The sequence below is a fragment of the Stegodyphus dumicola genome, chromosome 10 (assembly GCF_044657685.1).
Source record: "Stegodyphus dumicola isolate Sdum_Otavi_A_Nest chromosome 10, ASM4465768v1".
Classification (NCBI taxonomy): domain Eukaryota; kingdom Metazoa; phylum Arthropoda; class Arachnida; order Araneae; family Eresidae; genus Stegodyphus; species Stegodyphus dumicola.
This window is the reverse complement of record NC_140777.1, coordinates 46,865,389-46,886,935: the sequence shown is the minus strand read 5'-3', so window position 1 is coordinate 46,886,935 and position 21,547 is coordinate 46,865,389. Positions and strand designations below refer to the sequence as shown.

Below are 21,547 nucleotides of genomic sequence, written 5' to 3'. Positions count from 1 at the left end.
AATTTCGATGTAAAAGACAGATTTTCGCTAAGTTGAAATTCAGATCATTAAATTAACACATATGGTTGTATCTCTCAATATGTCAAACGTTAAAACTTTCATCAAACTATTTCTTTATGCTGAAGCGCATTGTCAAATGCTACTATTAGTTTCCTTAAGTTCGACCCTAGATATTCTTAATGTTGATGAGGTAAAATATGTACAAACTTATGGGATTAGTCAATTGCCCAAGCAGAATCGAAGTGATATAGTAATTCTGGATTTTAAACATATCTGCCTTCGTTAACATACAAACAGGACGAGAAATGAAACAGCAGCCTACAGCAGCAAGAGCACGTAAGCACACCCACAGCACGTAAGAGCAGCTCACAAAATGCTGCATACTATTCCCAAAATATTTGCGAAATGTATTGATGCTACAAAAGATGTTCAAAGTTGTGACCATAAGCTGCAATACACGTTTGACATCGCAAACCCATAAAATAGCATATAATGCAAACAATTCTTAGCGTATCTTGAACTTCCGAAAGAGCTACTCAAGTGCGTGCTACGATGTCCTTATCCCTTTTAAAGGGGTTGTCGTCTACCAATCCCAAAAGTTTGTAAGTTTTGCTAGATCCCTCTGTATACATTAGATAAAGTGGTTTCGATCATTAGATACATTTTAGAAGGTCTTTAAAACAGAGAGTGTTGATTTTACTAACCTTGGGTTTCGACCTCCAGCAGCAGATCGAATAAGATTGCTAAACTCTATTGATTAGAGCTGGGCGTAGCTCTAGCCGATCAGGCTGTTTGCATGGCAGTTTCGAGGCTTTGCCTAAGTGCAGAGCGAACACGAGCAGTTTCTCTTAGAAAATTATACTACGAAGACATTTTCTCCTTTAGGCAGAGGTATGCTTTGCCATAATCATAGCCGAGGTATGCTTTGCCATAATCTAATTATTCAAATCCAAATCTAAGCTGATTTCGCCAAGACCCAGCTGGATGCATTAAAGCTAAATTGATACTCGACTGAAATAAATACTTTTGCCAAACTGAGGCCCAACCCCCCAAAATATCTTATAGAATTTCATGTAGCATTTGTTCTTGCCAAGCTTAAATTCAATGCAGAAATTACTTCGACAAACTCAAGGCAGGAGACTAAGTTCACCAAACTGAAGCTCAATACAAAATACATTTTTTTGTCAGATTAAATACAACTAACTATTTTTGCCCCAACTGTTAAACAATTTATTTCTTCCTTTTGTACGAAGCTATAAGGAGTACAGTCTATATCGTTGGTTTGCAGCAATCAAAGGGCTTCTTATTTGGACACAAAAAAATTTTATTCACGACAGTAAAACCAACACAGGCAATTTAACAGGATAACAAATATCACGTAGATTAACATATATTACACTAAACTATTGGCAATTCCAAAGATTGATATTCCGAAGAACCAGTCGGTCACAAATCCGGAGCGTACTCCTTCAGTAACACTTACTGTGGGGTATACGGCGCTATCTCGCCATCTCGCCTGTGTTTGCATAATGGTCATAAAAATTTTATTTCAATCCATTTAATCTGTAATTTGCATTCCAGATTATTTCAGTACCATTTAATTTTATGTTCAGTTACTCTTTATTTAAATGAAATAATACCTTTTCTCTTTTAGTACTTATGCTTCAATAAGTTATGAATTATGTTAATTTATATTTATATCAACTTAGGTCACATTCTTACTAAACTTCTGACATTATCTTGTACACCTCTACAACGGTTATTCTGTGATTCTATGGATGCAACCAGTCTTCCAAACCCTAACGCATATCTGCTTCTGGTCAAGAATCTGTAATGTTGACGATTCAGACATTCCTGCTTGATTAATTTCAACGCATCTGCCCAGTTCCATTACCCATAATGCAATCACTCTCCCCTGGTTACCGTTAATTCGTGAAAGAGTGTTTCGGTACATTACACCATTACGTTACTGTTTCTACTCTTTTGGTTATTACGTAACTTTCGTAGCATAATGCTTTCATATTTCTCGAAATTATTGAATCGTATATCGAATATTTAATTTTTTTTATAAAATTTAAGAATACAACATAGTGAGCTAGCTGGTAATATTATCTTTGTTAAAATTCAAGCACGATGATTTTTATATTGTAACTATACCTTTTATAGATTATTGTTTCTCATAAGCAAGTGTTTTAAGCATTGCAATTTAACTACAGTTCTAATTATCTTAAGAAGGAAATTAGTCATGTAATGGAAGCTTTCAAAATGCTCATCCAAATATTAATTTAAACTCAGTATTCTCAAAACTGTGTCTCATAGATTCTTGGAATTCCAAGTAACTCATCTAGAAGCGCAGCTCAAAATCAAAATTTTAAAGAATTTTCGAATACGAACTGGATCAAGAAAGTAAACAACTAAAATAATGATTTAGTCATAATTCCTTCTTATCGAAATGGTTATCCTTTTTGCATAAATTATTTGTATCGAAACGACTGTAAAAAAAAAAAAAAAAAAAAAAAAAAAAAAAAAAAGTTTTTTCCTGCTCTGTGACTAATTTTCAAGGTGTAAGTAAAATCTATTTAGTACGATATAACTATAAGAGTATAGTAAATATTTATGTATTTAACTTTTATTTTATATATATTGCATGCTATTTAATTTTTAAATTATTTATTGCTTCATTGGCCGAAATAAGGATTTTCTGGCACAAGTAATGAATTCCGAAAGCAGCACTGCCTTTTTCATGCTTTCTTATCTTGCAATTAAGATCTTATGGCGCTTGAAACACGCTTCAAATATATGTACTTTTCCTGTTCTCTGCGTCATTGCCAGTGACTCTCCCGCTGAAGCAGGAGTACTTCTTAATGAAGTACGTTTGCGAAGCGAAAAATCTTTCTGATTTTTTTAAAAACTATCTCTACGCCCTTTTCCCCCCTCCCCCTCCCGGAGTTACACATACTGGCTTAGTATAATAATCTCCCAGTAGTGACTCTGAGAGCATAAAATACATGGATCCATTTCCTACTGCCCAAAGCGCAACCTATGCTCTTCCGGATGGTAATGGCTTAGGCCATCCGAGAGGGTAGTGTGACTCCCAGCGGCAAGAGGTTCTTCAGTAAGCTGCCTTATCCTTCGTTGTTTCCGTGCCCCAGAAGTGGTGATCATGTGAAGCCGGTTCAGCGAGGGGTCGTTTAAGACAGAGCACAAAATTTTAAAAACTCCTCCGCAGTAGATTGGAACCCCATTGCATACGTATGAGAAATGCAACGGGATCTTCTCTTTGAGAGCTTTTGAGACAGCAAGATTTATGAGAGAGAAATGGGATCTTCTCTTTGGAACCTTTTTGACTAGATTTCCTGCATCCGGCCTAATACGGAGGTGCAAGATTATTCCGTATACAACCACAAATCAGTGTTGGTGGAATACGCACACTGAGATGGCTTCACGTCCTTTGCATCGACGAAAACTTGCCCTTTTATGTTTGCTTCAACATTAGTGGGTTCTCATTTAGGAGCGTTTGTCTCGTTGCCATACCCTACAACCTAGTCACCCCGCCATACTTGCAGCAGTAGGTCGCATTTTCGTCGCTCCTCGTGTTTCGTCTTTAGCAGCGGAAGTTTTTATTTTCAGGTGCTGAAACAAGTTTTATTATTTAGCCCACATCAGTAGGAATACGTAGACACTAATGTTTTGGTTCTACGATCAACGGTTCATTAATTTCTCAGTTTAACATCCAACGGGGCTGAAACTTAAATTGTTTTTGAGCGACCTCCGGAAGCCGAATCATATTGAATTTTATATCGCTGGAAAGAGGACCTTACAAGGAGTATTTACAGACCAGTTTCAAGACAATTGGTTAATTATACCGCTAGTAATTAATTTTTAAAGTAAGTGATTCTGCAGCCACGAGGTGTCCGTGACCCTCGACCTTTTCAAGCGATCCAACGACCACCTGCAGTCCAGCGACCCCCCGGCGTCAGCGACTTCCTTTCTATCAACAAAGGGGAAAGAAGACTAACAAAAGGGACTGTGTTTTAATTCGTCTTTTCGCTAATTAGGCAACTAACTGAAGTAGCTCTTCGGAACCTTCAGTTTTGGACTCCTCATGTGACAGGGATTACAGGGATATAAATTTCAAATTTTTTGGACGACTACAATCCGAGTTTTATTTTATTTTTTTTATTTTTATTTATTTATTTATTTATTTTTTTTTTTTTTGTGACTTTATTTTGGACAGGATTTTCACCTTCGCGCGACTGTGTTTACGTACAGTGTTACCTGATTTATGTCCATCTTTTGGATTACACAGTGACAATATTTGAACGATTTCTGCAGAAACTCATTATACAGAAGAAGAGCAGAGAAAATAGCGGCCAAGTGTCAATTCGCTTACCGCGGCTGCTTATAGATAGTACAGAGAAGGTTAGCAACCAAGGTAGGATTGCCTGTTTCTAATTAAATCAACTAGTTTAATTAAGAATCGCATTACTTACTGGTTAGACTCGGCTAATTTTAGTCATTAACTTCATATTATAAAATAGGCTTTAGGTATAACACCGGATACTGTATAATCATCAAACTATGTCAATTTGTGTCATTTTGTGCTATCTAATAATATCTGTTACTGCTATGTTAATTTAATTACAGTTTCTAACGCTACAATTTTGTTGTGATCGTGTGCATTTAATTTGTACTCTGCACAGAAGGCTCTAGCTCACATTACAAATCTGTTTTATTTACCGCAGTTCAAACTAGCTCATTAATTATATTAATTGCCAGTATAATTCTCTTGTATCAGTATTTGATAATATGTTTTTACGGAATGCATAAACAGTAGCATCTCTTATCAGAGCATTATGATTTAGTTTCCCTGTACTTTATTCTAAATTTTTATGTGTGGTAATTGGCTTACCAACGTGTTTTAATTAGGCAGTAATTAAACATAAATAGTAATACTATATTATTTGTGTGTATCCCTGTGCATATTATTTATTCCGTGAATGTATAATAGTACTATTACAGCATTCTGGTCACCTTTTGATTATTCTATTTTATTAATTAGCATTAATTAATTTGTTGATCATTACATATTTCCTCAAATAAGAGCATTAGCGTTACTTAAAGTGCAAGTGTGTGTGAATTACGAGCAGAGTTAGTGTCACAGTGAAATTTTACTGCAGTGAAAGTGAATAAGTGATTATTAAGTGCTTACAGTGATACGTGTGCAAGCAATTAGTGCACAAAAAAGTGCATTAGTGATTAGTGCTGATTAGAGTTAATGTCACAGTGAAATTTTACTACAGTGAAAGTGAATAAGTGATTATTAAGTGCTTACAGTGATACGTGTGCAAGTAATTAGTGCACAAAAAGTGCATTAGTGATTAGTGCTGATTAGTGTCACAGTGAAATTTTACTACAGTGAAAGTGAATAAGTGATACTAAGTGCTTACAGTGATACGTGTGCAAGTAATTAGTGCACAAAAAGGGCATTAGTGATTAGTGCTGATTAGAGTTAGTGTCACAGTGAAATTTTACTACAGTGAAAGTGAATAAGTGATTATTAGTGCTTACAGTGATACGTGTGCAAGTAATTAGTGCACAAAAAGTGCATTAGTGATTAGTGCTGATTAGTGTCACAGTGAAATTTTACTACAGTGAAAGTGAATAAGTGATACTAAGTGCTTACAGTGATACGTGTGCAAGTAATTAGTGCACAAAAAGGGCATTAGTGATTAGTGCTGATTAGAGTTAGTGTCACAGTGAAATTTTACTACAGTGAAAGTGAATAAGTGATTATTAGTGCTTACAGTGATACGTGTGCAAGTAATTAGTGCACAAAAAGTGCATTAGTGATTAGTGCTGATTAGAGTTAGTGTCACAGTGAAATTTCACTACAGTGAAAGTGAATGAGTAATTATTAAGTGCTTACAGTGATACGTGTGCAAGTAATTAGTGCACAAAAAGTGCATTAGTGATTAGTGCTGATTAGCACAAGTGCATTTACGTTCAGTGGGTGCATTTATGAGCAGAGTAAGTGTCACAGTGAAATTTTTTACTACAGTGAAGTGTATAAGTGATCTTTAAGTGTAACAGTGATACCTGTGAAGCGACTTCTGTGTGTCTCTATGTGATTTTACTCTTTGCATCAAATTCAGTGCGCCATCTCAAGTCCACAATTGTTTCTCGCATTGTATAGTGCAAGTGATTGCTACTATGACACGGCCATCAACCTCAGTGGCTGAGTACGACAATTCTAACTGCGACTCTGATCCGGCAACTCTCGCTAGCTCAGAATTAGACTATCACACAAAAATCAATAAGCTCTGCGAAAGTCTTAGAAAAACAGCCTCCATACAAAGACGAGGCAGATACCTTCTTCCTTCAGACGTAAAGGTATCTCTCCTGGATTTGATAGACGCAGTGCACACTTTGGCACTCGAAGGTCCAAATTACATACCGAAACCTGAAGCAGCAGACGCCTGTACCAACACTCCCTCCATAGTCTGTTGCGGTTCATTGCACGGCACAGCTCCCAACGATTCATCAGCGCTTAGCGATACCGTTGTCAGAGTCAAAACATACGCGCAAGCAACCAAACCGAAGCCAAAACATACGGTTTTAATTTATCCCTCTGAGGGTACTGCACAGGGTAATAAGGACCTAAAAGCTGTCCTTAACGAAAATTTCCCTATTCAGAAGCTTGGAGTTAAAATCTCCTCCATTAGAAATCTACAGAAAGGAGGACTAGCTGTAGACTGTGTTTCCAAAGAGGACGTGACCAAGCTCACTACTACTTTACAAAGCACGCAGGGACAAGTAATAGTCAAAATCAAGCAACCACTGACTAGACTACCACGAGTGGCTATCCACAACGTATCTCCTGACGTCCAGCCAGAAGAGATAGAAAATGCACTCGCCTCAGAACTCCACCTCACCAAAACAACAGCCAAAGTCATGTACCGACTCAAGGACAGAGGAAACACCGTCAAATGGATACTTGAGTGTCAACCAGCGGCATTTAGAAGCCTCCTCCAGTCATCCAAGCTCTTCATTGGGTGGAGAGGACATAGGATTGCTGAGCACTTCGACACAAAAAGATGTTTCCGATGCCAGGAGTTTGGCCATCTGCAGCAAACATGCACCAACAGAATCTACTGTGCCTTCTGCTCTGGAAGTCACAGTGTTAAGGACTGTCACGCCAGCAGGCCAACATGCATCAACTGTTCAGACGCCAACTATAAAACGCGCAGCACAATGCCATGCAACCATCCGACCTATGATACCAACTGCCCAACGTATGGACGATACATCGAACGCGTCAGAAGGAGCACTCTCTATGAATAATGAACAAGAGCCGAACAGCACGACAACAGAACAAGCGATACGCGGGCCAACCCAAGAAACTTCAAGTGCGGAAGCTAATTCTAATCAAGCACAGATAAAATGCACACAAATTAACTTACAACGGGCGGTAGCCGCGACCACGCAGGTAGTCCAGCATGCTATTCAATATAACTTAGATTTCTTGATAATTCAAGAACCTTATTGTCGCGAGGGCCAAATGGCAAGTCTACCACTGGCATGGAAAATTTTTCAGAAGAAAGCCAATGCAGAACAAGCACCACGGGCAGCCATTGTCTGCTGCAACCCCTCCTGGTCTCCATACGTAGTAACCACAGAAAGAGACTTTGTTACTATTCTAGTCATCTTTGAAGAGCAGCAATTCCTCCTAACCTCCGTCTACTCCCCGCCCACGGAAGGTCTTACGGATGTGACTTGCAACTTTATACGAGTGAAACAGAAATGCCCAACAGTACCTCACATCGTTGGAGGAGATTTCAATGCACATAATATTATATGGGGCTACCAAGACACAACGCCTAAAGGGAGAGACATGGAAGACTTTATGGCCTGTCACGATCTACATTTACATAATAGTCAAGGGGCACAACCAACCTATGACAATACCTATCATAAAGGATGGCCTGATCTTACACTCTCAACTGCTAATTTTGCTAACAACTTTAGCTCATGGGATGTTCTAGATGATGAGAGTAACTCAGATCATCGATACATCCACTTCACACTAACACTTGAAGCCAGCATTAATATCCTCCAGAGATTCAAACTACCGGGCGGAAAGATACGACGACTGAAGAATGCCTTTCAGGAGCTGCTCATCAGAGAAGAAGACATACTAGAAGAGCTTACCAACCCCCAAGAACTGGATGATTACACAGACTGCATTCTGTCATTACTCAGACAAATATGTCAGCAGATCCTCCCTACAAGGACCACCAAAAAACTCCAAGGCATATCCTGGTGGACGGGAAGACTGAGAGAGATGAAACAGAGGTGCAGAGCTCTGCGCCGTCGCCTCAGATCTGCTACCAATGAAATTGTAGCTTCCAACATCCTTACGGCCTTTCGGCAAGAAAGGGCCGTCTACAAGAAAGCAATTCTTGAAGCTAAAATTAACAGCTGGAGATCTTTCTGCACCAGTAACAGTAATCCATATGGAATTTTACACAAACTGGCAACGCAGAAAATCTTCCAACCAGCGCAAGTACCAGTTCAACCAACAGCACCACATACTATGGACGTAGCGGCCTCCACCGCCAAGGAACTTTTAAATGTTATCTTTCCCACAGATGATACACAAGCAGATACTTCAGAACAGAGGCAAATTAGAGAAGATACAAGCTCGCCATGCACACCGAACGATATACAGTTTTCTGCACAGGAGATACGTAATATCTTCCGGTATCTGCCACTAAAAAAGGCCCCGGGTCCAGACATCGATTACGCAATTATCAAAGTTGCATATCAGGCACGACCATCCTACTTCCATAAATACTACAACAAGCTTCTGCATTATAAAATATTCCCCACAGCTTTCAAAAAAGGCAATGTGGTATTATTTTTAAAAAAGGATAAAGACCCCCTAGTATCGAGTTCCTTTAGGCCAATTTGCCTTCTGTCGGCGATGGGAAAGATTTACGAGAAGCTCATCGTCAACAGGCTAAAATTTCATCTACATCAATACCAAAGCATTAGCCCAAGACAATTTGGCTTCAAACAAGGCAGTTCTACCATTCATGCCCTGCAGCGAATCCATGAAGTCATAATTCAGAACAAATCGCAGGGCTATCAGACGGCTTTTATATCGATAGATTTGCAAAGTGCATTCGATACCCTCTGGTGGCCTGCCATCAGACAGGCCCTCAGAGAGGCAAGATGCCCAAGAAATATCTATCAAGTTCTGGACAACTATCTGGCAGACCGGCAACTGATGATCTCTAACAACAGTAGTACTGTTTCAATAACACAAGTGAGAGGATGTCCACAGGGGTCCTGTGCAGGGCCTCTGCTATGGAAACTCACCTTTAATAAAGTCTTAGAGGCAAGGTGGCCACAACATACTGTGTTAGTTGCATACGCGGACGACGCGGCATTACCGGTCAGAGGCCGCACACGCGCTGAGCTTGAAGCCCATGGCAGTGAGTCATGCACTATCTTTGCCAACCTCTGCGAAGAGCTAAAACTCAAAATATCCACCACAAAGTCCACTGCTATCATCTTTCCAAGAAAGGGTACAAATCCAACACGTAGCCCATGTATCAAACTACAAGGCCGGAATATTAAGGTCGTAAAAACTTTAAGATACCTTGGGGTAATATGGGACCCAGGTCTGACTTGGCTTCCGCATATCCAGGCACAAAAGATTAAAACATCTGCAATTGCCAGGAGATCACGACAGTTCCAAGGCCGGAACTGGGGACGGAATCCCCACATTCAAAAGGTACTTTATAAAACTGTAGCTGAGAAGGTGGCACTCTATGCGGCAGCTATATGGGCACAACCCATGACCGCACGCAAGGTTAAGCAACTCCTATCACTACAGCGCCCATTCGCCATAGGCTTATGCAGAGCCTACCGCACCACTGCAACTTATGCAGCACTCACCTTGGCCGGCATCATACCACTTCATATCCAAGCGGAGCTAGAGGCCACATATACTAAAATAATACATCTACAGAAAGACGCAACCTTTGCAGGCACCTTACATAGCCCTGCAAATTACGAACATCCATGTACTCCTCTCCACACGCATCCAGCACACAAGGGACTAGGCATTCACACTATCCTCAAACCGTCACGAAGTCAACCAGAAGGAAACCCTAATATGCACGCGTTCTACACAGATGGCTCGAAAACTGCTGAGGGTGTAGGTAGTGCCTTTATATACTACAGGCAAGGCCATGCTGCACATCATTGGAAAGGGTACCTCAAACCAAATAATAGCATTTTTCAAGCAGAAGTAGTTGCCATAACAGCTGCCATTGAATACGTGGCGCTCAACAACATCACACATGTGCAGCTTTATACAGACAGTATGTCGACACTGCTCGCTCTTGACAAACATAGTCACGCCTCCCCACTGATCATACGACTGCAGCATATCCTAAAAGATAATCGGCACGCACATGTTGACCTAGTATGGATTAAAGCCCATGCAGGTAACATGGGTAATGAGACAGCGGATGAACTCGCTAAAGAGGCTGCTTCGAACCAAAATGCCAGACCGATATCAGTATCAGCACCACCATCTTTCCTCAAAAGTCAACTGCGAAATGCCGCTATCCAGTGGTGGCAAAGAGAATGGGATCAGGGCGACACGGGAAGAAGAGCGCATAGCTTCTTGCCAAAAGTAACCACGGAGCGCCTTATGGCAATTGCTCCCCTTACCAACTTCATTACTGGTCATGGTCCCTTCCCGGATTACTTCTACCGCCGCACCATCTCAACCACGGATCGCTGTGTTTGCGGGGGTGAGGGGTCACCGGATCATTACATCTTTCAGTGCCCACTCACGGAACAGTTCCACTTCCCGATACCAGCCAATATCTCAGCATTTCACAAGTTCCTAGCCAAAAACAGAGCGGCCATAAATAAAATCTGCAAAATAATAACCACCATTGCAGCATATGGCCAAGACCTCTGTCAACCAGAGTAATAGGGCTTACATGCATTACTTGCGCGCTGACATATGCACTTTAATGCTCTACCATCTAATCTCTGACTGCATAGGGAGCAGAAGAAAATTGAACAGCATTTTTAGGTGTTTAATTTTCTTCTTTTGTTATAACCTATTAAGTTTTTTTTTTTTTTTTTTTTTTTTTTTTTTACCGTGCCTGTATGTTAATTCAAATGTACTTCAAATGCCAGATGTTAAACAGTTGCCCCTGTATGGCCATGTATCCACACTTATAACTGTTAAATAAACTCCAGGGGAGGACGCGGGACATATGCCTGTTAACCTCTGTTAAACTTCAGGCGTCCCCGTCCTCCGTCACCTGTCACCTGCCATACCCTAGAAAGAGTTTCGACCGATATGCCATGTTTTTTACAGATAGCCGTTATAACATTACGATTAAGTCTTTCAAAGTTTCTCAATAGCTCTTATAGAATAATAACATTTATCTCTTCAGATTTTAACCCTCCGTTAGGCGCGTGGACTACGATCGTAGACCAGTTATACTTTAAGTAACAATTTCTGATAGATTGTGCCTTCTCAGCAGCTGTTTGAAATATATTGTTTTACGGAACTAGTATCGTTTTGTTTCTCAACGGGTACGTACATGTGGTTTATTTCGATTAGAATTTTGTTGGTCTACGTTTGTAGACCATACGCCTGATTACGTTACGTTTTCATCAGATTGAATTGTTTTTATTCGTGTTTTATAGTATATAATGTGAGATAATTGACATTTTTGACATACGTGAGTGTTAAATGTTTTTGGTGATTTCAAAGAAAAGCATGTTGCCGAACAATACGCTGAATTAAAAAGCCGAGAGATACGAAAGTTTGGATGAGGTGGCTTGAAGAATTGTCCTCTGAAGATGATATACGTAGAAAAAAGAAGGAATGCAAGGAATGCATCTGAAGAAGATACACTGGAAATTGAAGAAGATGTAAGACACAGAACAAGAAACATCGGAGGCAGAAATATTAGAATCAGAAGTAAATGATATGCATTTTGAGAGTATATGCAGTAATACCACATCGGAAGGGATACAACATGTCTGCAATAAACGTATTTTGTGTTTATAAGGTAAATAATTCTGATAAAAGAAATTAAAAGGCGAAAATTTATTAAAGCTTTTACATGGGAATTAATACGGCCACAAGTAGAATTTAGATCTACAGTGAAATAATTACCTGTGGAAATTAGAAGACTTATTCTCTTAGATCTTTCAAAAGTTCAGCAACCTATGGAAAAAACCTAAGCGGAAAAATTATGTCGGACGTTTTAGCATATACCCAAAATGTCAATCTTCCAGATGAGAGTACTGTAAATGCCACCAGTTTCCATGTAAAAAACACATGGCTGACATCTGTGTATTGTGTTTGAATAACTGAAATTCCAAAACCTTGTGCACTGGTCCAGTACACTCTATTTTGTTAAATACGAATGATATTTGCAAGCATTATCTAAATTTAGTACTTAAGTATTTTGTTTGTTTTTATTTTAGATTTTCCTTTGTATGTAAAATTTTTCATTGTTCTTAACAACTGCTAGGTACGTAATTAAATTTTCTTTAATTGTATTATTGCTGCTTAAAACACATAAAAGAAAGGAATGCAACAGCTTTTATAGAAGAGTTTTTTTGTTGTTAATTTTAAAGAGTAATAAATCTTGGTTTACGAATGTAGACCACGCACCTAACGGAGGGCTAAATTGCGTTTCTTCCCTACAGCTATATAAAAAGAAGGAAAATAAATCGACATATAGTATCCAAGTTCTATTTGATTAAAAGTAGAAAGTAATCTTTTCAAAACCACTTCTCCCTCCCTCTTCAGTATCTTTAATCTGACACAAATAAATTGGAAAATCAAAAATCATTTCGATATGAAGGGACTACTATTTCTGTTGCTATTGTTCAAGTTCTTATTTTCTTTAAACTCTATTCTTTGAAACTCTGTGGCTTCACGGAATCTCTCTATGGGTTCCACAAATCAAAATTCGAATTCGCATTATTTAAAAATTCTTCAGTAACCATCTGAATTAATTAATTAAATAATATTTCTATTGTTATTGCTTATCCTTTTCTTTATTGAAAACGTTGCTGAGCAAGCATCGAAAATGATTAATAAAGTAATATTGTTTATGTTGTCTCCTTTTTTACTTTTTACAAAAATTATTCTATGGAACGGTGTGGATCCACGCAAATTCTGTACGGATTTTCGCAAATAAAAAAAAACTCGAATTCGTGGAGTGCACAGCTAAACATCTAAAATAATTAATTAAATAACACGTTTTTATATCTATTAGTTTTGCTGCCTAAAATAATTTGAAGTGGATCTATTTTTATGAGTAAAATTGCAATGAAATTATGATTTTCTTTTCTTTTCCCGCATGGAATGCATGAAGTATAGTTTTCTCTCTGAATCTCTTCATAAAGAATGGTCAAATCTTCTCTTGCATTTATTTTTCTGAAAACGTAGGGGTTACATTTAAAATATTAAAAAATATATAAAATCAATTAAAAATATTAAAACATGTATATTTAGTTGCTTTTCTTAAATTAATTAATGTGGTTAACATGTGTAAACAATTCCTTTATGTTAATTTATGTGATTAACATGCGTAATTAATTCGTTATCTACAACATTCCATATACTGAATATCATCTCGATTCTGATTTATTTGCATTCGCGCAAGGAACACGCTTATTTACGTCAGCGCGAAAAGATATACTTAAAAATAGTCCCTGTAATGATTTTCTGGTCTTAAAAATAGAAAACACGGTAGCAAAGAGCTGGACATTTTCTTTTAATAAACTTAAAAATTCAAATTCGGCACTTTTTTTGCAAAGTGTTAATTTCCTCTTATTTAAGAGCATAAAAATGATTTTGCGCGCACTCTACTGCACGCACAAATTTTCACATAAATTACTCCAATGTTTTTTTTTTTTTTTTTTTTTTTTTTTTTTTTTTTTTTTACAATTTATGTTGTTATCGTCCTTTGAAACAGCGGTCGTAGTCCACGGACCACTGGTGGTCCATGAAACATGAAAACATTTTGATGTTCCGCGGAAAAATTGGGACATTATTTATATTTTTATGAAGATTCAGTTTAAATAATGACGAGTAACAAAATCTCTTATGGAATATGGATTAACCTTTTTTATTTTTTAATTTTAGCTACTACTTTTAGTGAAACGCCTTCTGAATTTAGCGACTTTTTACCTACTTTTTCAGGTGCATCTAGCGATATTTGAAAGTGACAGTTGGCATCCATGGATATGTTGCTGTTATCAATAATAGCGCGAAATGGAATTCTCCTACTTTTTGAATGACAAACATATGCTATTGTGGTCGTTAATAATACAGTTTTTCTCCGTGTCAATAGGCATCTTGATGGATTTTTATGAGAACCATCTGCATTCCTGTTTATAATTACATCACTGGAAGTTTCCGTTTTTGTTTTGTCTAACTGCTGATCGATGGCACCATTGATGAGTAAGCGATGATTATTATGTTTACAACAATTGAAAATTGGTGGCAAAACACTTTCAGTTTATTGATATCGCTTTCCGTTTGCGGTTTGTTTTTGCTTTTCGTAAAGCTCCTTTTCAATGATGTGGAAATGCGAAGCTTTCTGCACAAGAAGGTAAGATTTTTCTACTTTTCATGTAATTTTCAATGGGAACGAAATATGTGTAGTTTGCCGATTATTACTGTATAAATGTCTTTACCTTTTTTTTTAATTCATATTAGTGGGCCGCCAAATATAAAATTATATATGTAGTGGTCCGTGAAGTTCTAAGGATTGACGACCGCTGCTTTAAACGGTTCCACCTTTGGCCAAAAGGGTAACACTCAGGTATCTTTTCTCTACACAATAACAACTGGTCACACCCCTCGCTACATCCAAAACGATCCTTCTAGACCGACAATTCGGCATTTGTCTATTTGAAGCGCTGTTATACCACAATAATTTATGATAGCCGAAACACAACACGCAACATACGTGCTAAATCACGACATATATTTGTGGAATTGGAGCAAAAGGGTAAGACTGCTGAATACTCTGAACTCGACCCAAGCTTGATTACAGGCGAACGGGCTGGCTACATGGTGGGTTTTCATAGCTTTTCCGCTGGGTTACATGAATCCGAGTCAGTTTTCCCTCAAAAAGATCTCCTACAAAGGCATCCTCATCCCTCCTCTCTAGATAGGCAGCTCCAATTTACTTTGCCATATTCAATTAAATCAATCAGTTTTAAAGACGCTCTTTCTTTTTATTTCTTATGTACATAAATCTAGTCAAAAGTATAATATCTTTGTATTCAATAAACTTTGATTAAATAGTTCTTAAAGTACGAGTATCGTTTGTTAGTTATTATATTAATGTAAAACGTAATGCGTAATAACAAACATTAATAATATATAATTAATGCATATGTATGGTATATATATATATATATATACAACGTAATTGGTAATAATAAAAAATAAATAATTGTAAATGCACTGTGTAATAATAAATAAAGTACAATTATAAATCTAATGTATAATTAATGTAATGCAAAATGTAAAATTAAAGTGGAAAATATAATAATATTCATAATAATAGTGGAAAATATAATAATCAATAAACATTGATTAAACAATTCTTAAGGTATGAGTATCTTTCGTTAATGTTATTAACGTAATTAATACGGTTATTAACTTTAATCATCAATACGATTTATAAAAAATGTAAATAATGTAAATTATTAATATCAAAAATTATCAATCCAAAAATGCAAATTTTAATTTATGCAATTAGTAAATGTAATTAATGTAATATATTAATGTGAAATGTTATTAATGTATTTAATGCAAATATTACAAATTATTAATGCAAAATATTATTAATGCAGTTAATGTAAATATTAAAATTATTAATGTGGCTAATGTAAGTTATTATAAATAATTTATATTAAATATTATTAAGGTAATTCATGTAAAACTTAGAAAGAAAAAATATGCAAACAAAACACTACAAAATATTACATATAATCTGCAAAATTTTCTCATTCGCTCAACTTTTAGTCTCAAGTGGGACAATTATTGGAAATTTATTGTATCTACATTTGCAGTGGTGTACGTATTAAAATTTCTGCAATTATTTAATAGTTAACGAAACATACAGATATGAAAAAAAGACAAGTTAAGCCTTTGCCAAAGTTCTTGATATTTGCTTTTAAAATATTACAATAAAGCTTTCCACGGCGAACAAAAATTCATGCTTCAGAATGGATTGCAACAGTTTCTTTCCAAGTCCTTCTGAATTGTGCATTATCGAGTAACGAGACTAAACGCAGCACGCGTTTCTACGTTAATGGCTTCGTTAGCGTCGTATAAACCCTCAAGCGATCAATTTTCTTCTGTAAACTTTGCTTAGGTATTAAGAGCTCATTAAAAATTGTTTGGAGTAAGTATTAACAGCTCATTAAAAATTGTTAGCCTTCAGATATCATTATGCATATATGCAGTTTAAATGAAAGCTTCAAAATATCACCTCGTAGAAATATTACCTCAACCTATTCCTTCATATTATCTTAGAATTTTATTTTAAAGGTACAACAACAATTCAAGAAGAATGACTTTTAAATAGCAAGCAGGTATAGGGGTAATTTTTAAGGCTATGAATACTGATAATTATTTTGTGAAACCAGATATTTTTTTTACAATATACACCAAAAAGTATTTTTGCATGCACTCTCTGCACTCATTCAATTAATTCAATTCCTACTTCGCGACAAGGCAAAAATACATAAAAACTCAAAATATCTATATTAAAAATTACAAAGTAAATCTTAAATACTTATTTCTTCCAAAAAATTCCAGAAAGGATTAAGCATAATTCGCAATAATAAATGAAGGCGTTATCTTTGTTGTTGCGAAGCTTAGTCTCTCTAAATTGGCAACAAATCTACTTTTCAGCTGTTCCAAATGTAAACAAATATGTCCGCCGTGTTATTTAAAAATTAGGCTTAACCGCACTTAAACAGGTTTTAAATTGTTGATAATTGTACAAATATTGTTTGCAGATTTATTAAGGCATAAAAACCTTAACCGGAAGATAAGAACAACATAATTCAATCATTTTTAAAGCAAAAAATGTACAATTTACAAACATATAAGAGTAAAGAAACTGAGATCACTGAGCCGGGTAACAGAGTGGATATATATATAAATATATTAATATACGTTTGGTGCGGTGGACTGCAACCGAAATACGAGGTGCTCATCTACATGTTATAAAAGTCCTATATACAAAATTTCAACGTTCTGAGGCTACTCGTTTTTGAGTTATGCGAGATACGTACGTACGTACAGACGCCATGAAAAATTCTCTTCCGAATTAATTTTAAAGTAGTTTTATAATTTTTTTGGAGGAAAACAGTCTTTTATTCTGTCTTTACGTAGAGATGTCACGCAAAAGCATCGTTAAATTGCATTTGATAGCGGTCAAAATGGATATTTTCGTTGAAATATGCTGCCTGAAACTTTTCGCGATTGCAATACTTCCTTTTCACTTCGTACAAGGAAGTAAAAAGGCAAAGTCAAGGGTTAAATTCATCAGTTCTAATGAAAATGCACTATTGAAGTAAAGCACTGCGGTTTCACATAATTTCTGAGTAAGCTATTTGTACAAATTGAAATAATTGATTTAAACTTGTATTCCACCACGTGAGAAGGTGGTGTGGTGGTGTGGTGTATATAATTATGGCAAAGCACACTAGGACTATCTGCCTAAGAGGAGGGATGCCTTTCGTGGAGGACTTTCTAAGGGAAACTGGCTCGTATACACGTTACACATGGGGAAAACCACGAAAACACCCATGCAGCCAGCCCGTTCGCGGGATTCGAACCTCGGACCGAACTACCAGTGTTCAGCGACTTTACCGCTCGGCCGCTGGTGGGCTCCACGTGAGAAGGAATTTTGAAATGAGGCAAATATAGAGCGATTTATGAAAAAAAAAATACTAATTTTAGGATGGAAAAGGAAAATAACTAAATTAAAAAGCAGACTTAAATCTATTGCAAAGTAAAGCCAGTAATTTATCTTACTTATTTTTAGTGCAAAGGGGGCTTTGTCCCTGCAGGACTATTGTTTTCGTTTTGCGATTTTGCGTTGGTTCACTATAAATGTCCGTTTCACTTTTCAAACTGTTGCCACCAAATGTTAGAGTCCTGCATTATATCTGAAGAAATTAAATAATGAAAAATCTGCAAAAATGTATGTATATTTCTCGCATTGTGATAAAACAACGGTACATTAGAGCCATCGAATCCTACTGATTTTCTTTTCTTCTTTTATTTTATATGTATATGCGCGGGAATAATGAAATATTTAATTAATCGTGTACCAATAAACTGCAGTATTGTCGTTTCCTAAAGGATTCCTTTTTGAAATTGGCAACGACGAGATTTTAGAATTCTAAAGATTCAAGGGTCAGTTGTGATGAGATTGTTTTTGTGTGTGTTAGTAAAAAGCAAGGTATTTAAGTTATGAAAGTATTTATTCATGTTCAAACGGACTTCGAATCCACACACGTACACATACATAAGCAATTTGGACGACATGTAGGATGCTAAGTCAAATTCGTTGACTCACGAGGAGTTAAGTATAAAGAATTTTTTCTTGGCAATAAAATGAAAACAAAAAAATTCTTAATAACTCATATAACCTGTAAACACTTTTAGCTGAAAATCACAGTTAATCTGGTTAATCAAGAGTTGACTGTAAAATTCCACATGTATTTTTCGATACTTAGACATCTGATTTTTTTAATAAAATGATAGAAAAAGTTTTCCAAACTAGTAAGCGGTAATCGTATCTAATTCATATATAAGAAACGAAAAGAAGTATTAGAAAACAAAGGTCAACTTACCATTTCTTCACAGAAAAACAAGACATTTTTGACATTGAATTCCTGCTAATAATGTCTCATATTTTTCAAAAATAATCGAAAACAAAACACAAAGGATATGCATTTGCTAAATATATTCCAAAATTCTGGAGTCAAGTTAGTTATATATTTTAAATATCTAAATAGCAGCGACTGAAAATCTACGTAACAGCCACGACCACGGTCATGGCTAGACAGCGAGTATCGTAGAAATGAATTGGGAAGCCAAGCTCAGATATTACCATTTTCAAGAACATTAAAAAAGGAAGGTTGTAGTTGTCCCCAGTTGAACCACACGATGAAGAGATCTAATTATAGCGTTAAAGTTGGCAACGATTCAAAACGTTGCGAGAAGAGATAGATATCCATATCATTTACCAGTCTAATTTTTCACCATTTTGACATCCAAAGGTGTCGAACATTGGACCACATGGATGGGAAACTGGGGTGAAAGATTGCTAGGTTGCAGCAAATCACTGACTTTATGCTCAACGGTAAGTTCCCTAAAATATCGAATCGAGTCCATTTAGAACCATTTAAAAGCAATAAGAAGAAAAGTGATGATTTACGATTAAGGCATCAGGCAATGATTGCTCCATTGCTCTCTTTGCTCATATGAACTTATATATGAATTCTTCTGTTGAATATTTTATCAATTTGTTTAACATAAAAAATTTTGAAAAATTAATGGTTAATATATCATTACTTTAAAATACTTCAGCCCCTTCTAAGATCAACTGTCTAATACAGTTATTATAAATAAGAAGATAATCTGATGTGGACAAGACATGACTACCTTGTACGGCCTTTTAAATTATACGCACACATTTCACTTCATTTAAACTTATTTCCTCAAGTTACTTTAACTCAATTAACCGATCCTTGAAAATTACATCAAAAATTGCAAATTTTGATATTAAATATCGAGGATAATTTTTGTCTAACGGGAGTCAAAATTCTTATGATTTTATTTTTTCATAACGAGTATAAAACTTTGCCAAATGTAAATGTAGAAACAGCAGACCTCATTTAAAATTAGATTTCGTTATTTGACCAAAATTAAATTTTTTTAAAGTTTGAAATTGCTAAAATATGCGTATTTTCATCATTTAAAACACATCTATAATTAGAAGCATATGCTACTAAATTTATATTAGGTGATAATATAATCAATATTTCTTTAATAAATAAATTATATATATATATATATATATTTGGTAGTGCCGATTGCAATAAAAAAAGGGAGGGGCTAAATTAGATGTTGGCGCACTCCCATACATAAAATTTAAACGTCTAATCGTTTTTGAGTTATACTAGATATATTCGTACGTATGTACACAGATGTCACGAAAGAATCCATTTTGAATCCATTTAATTCCGTTCTTTAAACAAAAAAAAAAAAAAAAAAAAAAGAGTCCTTTATTCTGTATTTGCGCAGAAAAATCGTCACGTAAAAAACTGTCGAAATAGATTCGGGGACGGTCAAAAAGGATATTTCCATTGAAATATGATGGAAATATGTTACCCGAAGTTTTTCGCGATTGTAATACCTTTTTTAATTCGTACAAGGGTGTAAAAGCGTAGAATGATTTTAATATGTCATTTCATGATTTCGCCTTGTAATTTATAATAACACAGATGAAGAACGCAGCTTGTTTTTAAATCGCTTAATTTGTTAGTCAATAGCAGACAGATTAAATTTTAAAGACAGAGCAATTAAATAGCTTATACTTTGCCGAACGGCAGGACATTGGCAAGCAGAAGATAAAAAAAATATTTCGGGTAATGGCAACACATTTAATTTTAAATCGCTGAGCTTTATGATAAAATTTGAAAGACAAATATCTTTCTCCAGCGGCAACATATTCCTTTTAAGTTGCTGAGTTTTTTTGATAAAATTCGAAACAAATACTTTAAGATTTGTAGAGTGACAATAAGTTGCTGCTAAATCGCTGAGTTTGTGAATCAAAAATTTATTAATTTCTTCCTAAAATATGAAAGAAATAAAAAAATTAAAATTCGGATTTCGAAAAACACATGTTTGAGTAGAATAAAATATGTGTTCTAAATTTGTTGGCTTTATGTGACGCCGTTTTTACACAGCTCGACGGACGAACGTACACTGTACATAAGAACAGATGAGCATACGTACATATTCTTCATTATTTAATGATAAGGATAACATAGCTAGGAAATAATAATGTTTAAATACTTCGAACGATCGCACACATGATAAAAGAAAAATCATCAATTCTTAACCATTTTCAAAAATCTAACAAGGGTGGAGATATGTATCTTCCAGCATAATTCAATTCTGGATGACCATTAACTTTACAGAAAATATCTAAGCATTTTAAAGATATGAGACAGGTCCCCCTTCTTCAAAGAAAAAAAAATATTTTGCTCCATTTTTCGGGAATAAGGTCTTCAATACGTGAAATGTAACCAAAACGGTGATATAAATAAATAACAACATCTTATAATAGAAAAGACGAATTTGTGTCCAGGGAAGCAGTCAGCTGGTCAAGGTCATAGGGGTTTTCCTTTCCCCTTTTTTCCTCCCCCAACGGGAATG

The 21,547-nt window shown here is 35.9% G+C and overlaps 1 protein-coding gene across 2 annotated transcripts in view; it reads right to left on the bottom strand.

The window, feature by feature from the left end:
* LOC118197886 (uncharacterized) overlaps positions 1-21,547 on the bottom strand; it is a 265,749-nt gene that overhangs the window by 115,340 nt on the left and 128,862 nt on the right. Inside the window, exon 1 of one of the 2 annotated variants that reach the window (XM_085824921.1) lies at positions 18,955-19,152. The exons of the other annotated variant lie outside the window; for it this stretch is intronic. Coding sequence (XP_085681047.1) covers positions 18,955-18,989 — 35 coding nt within the window. The 5' untranslated portion in view covers positions 18,990-19,152. Of the gene's footprint in view, positions 1-18,954; positions 19,153-21,547 lie in introns of those variants that run through there. 2 annotated transcript variants of the gene reach the window in all.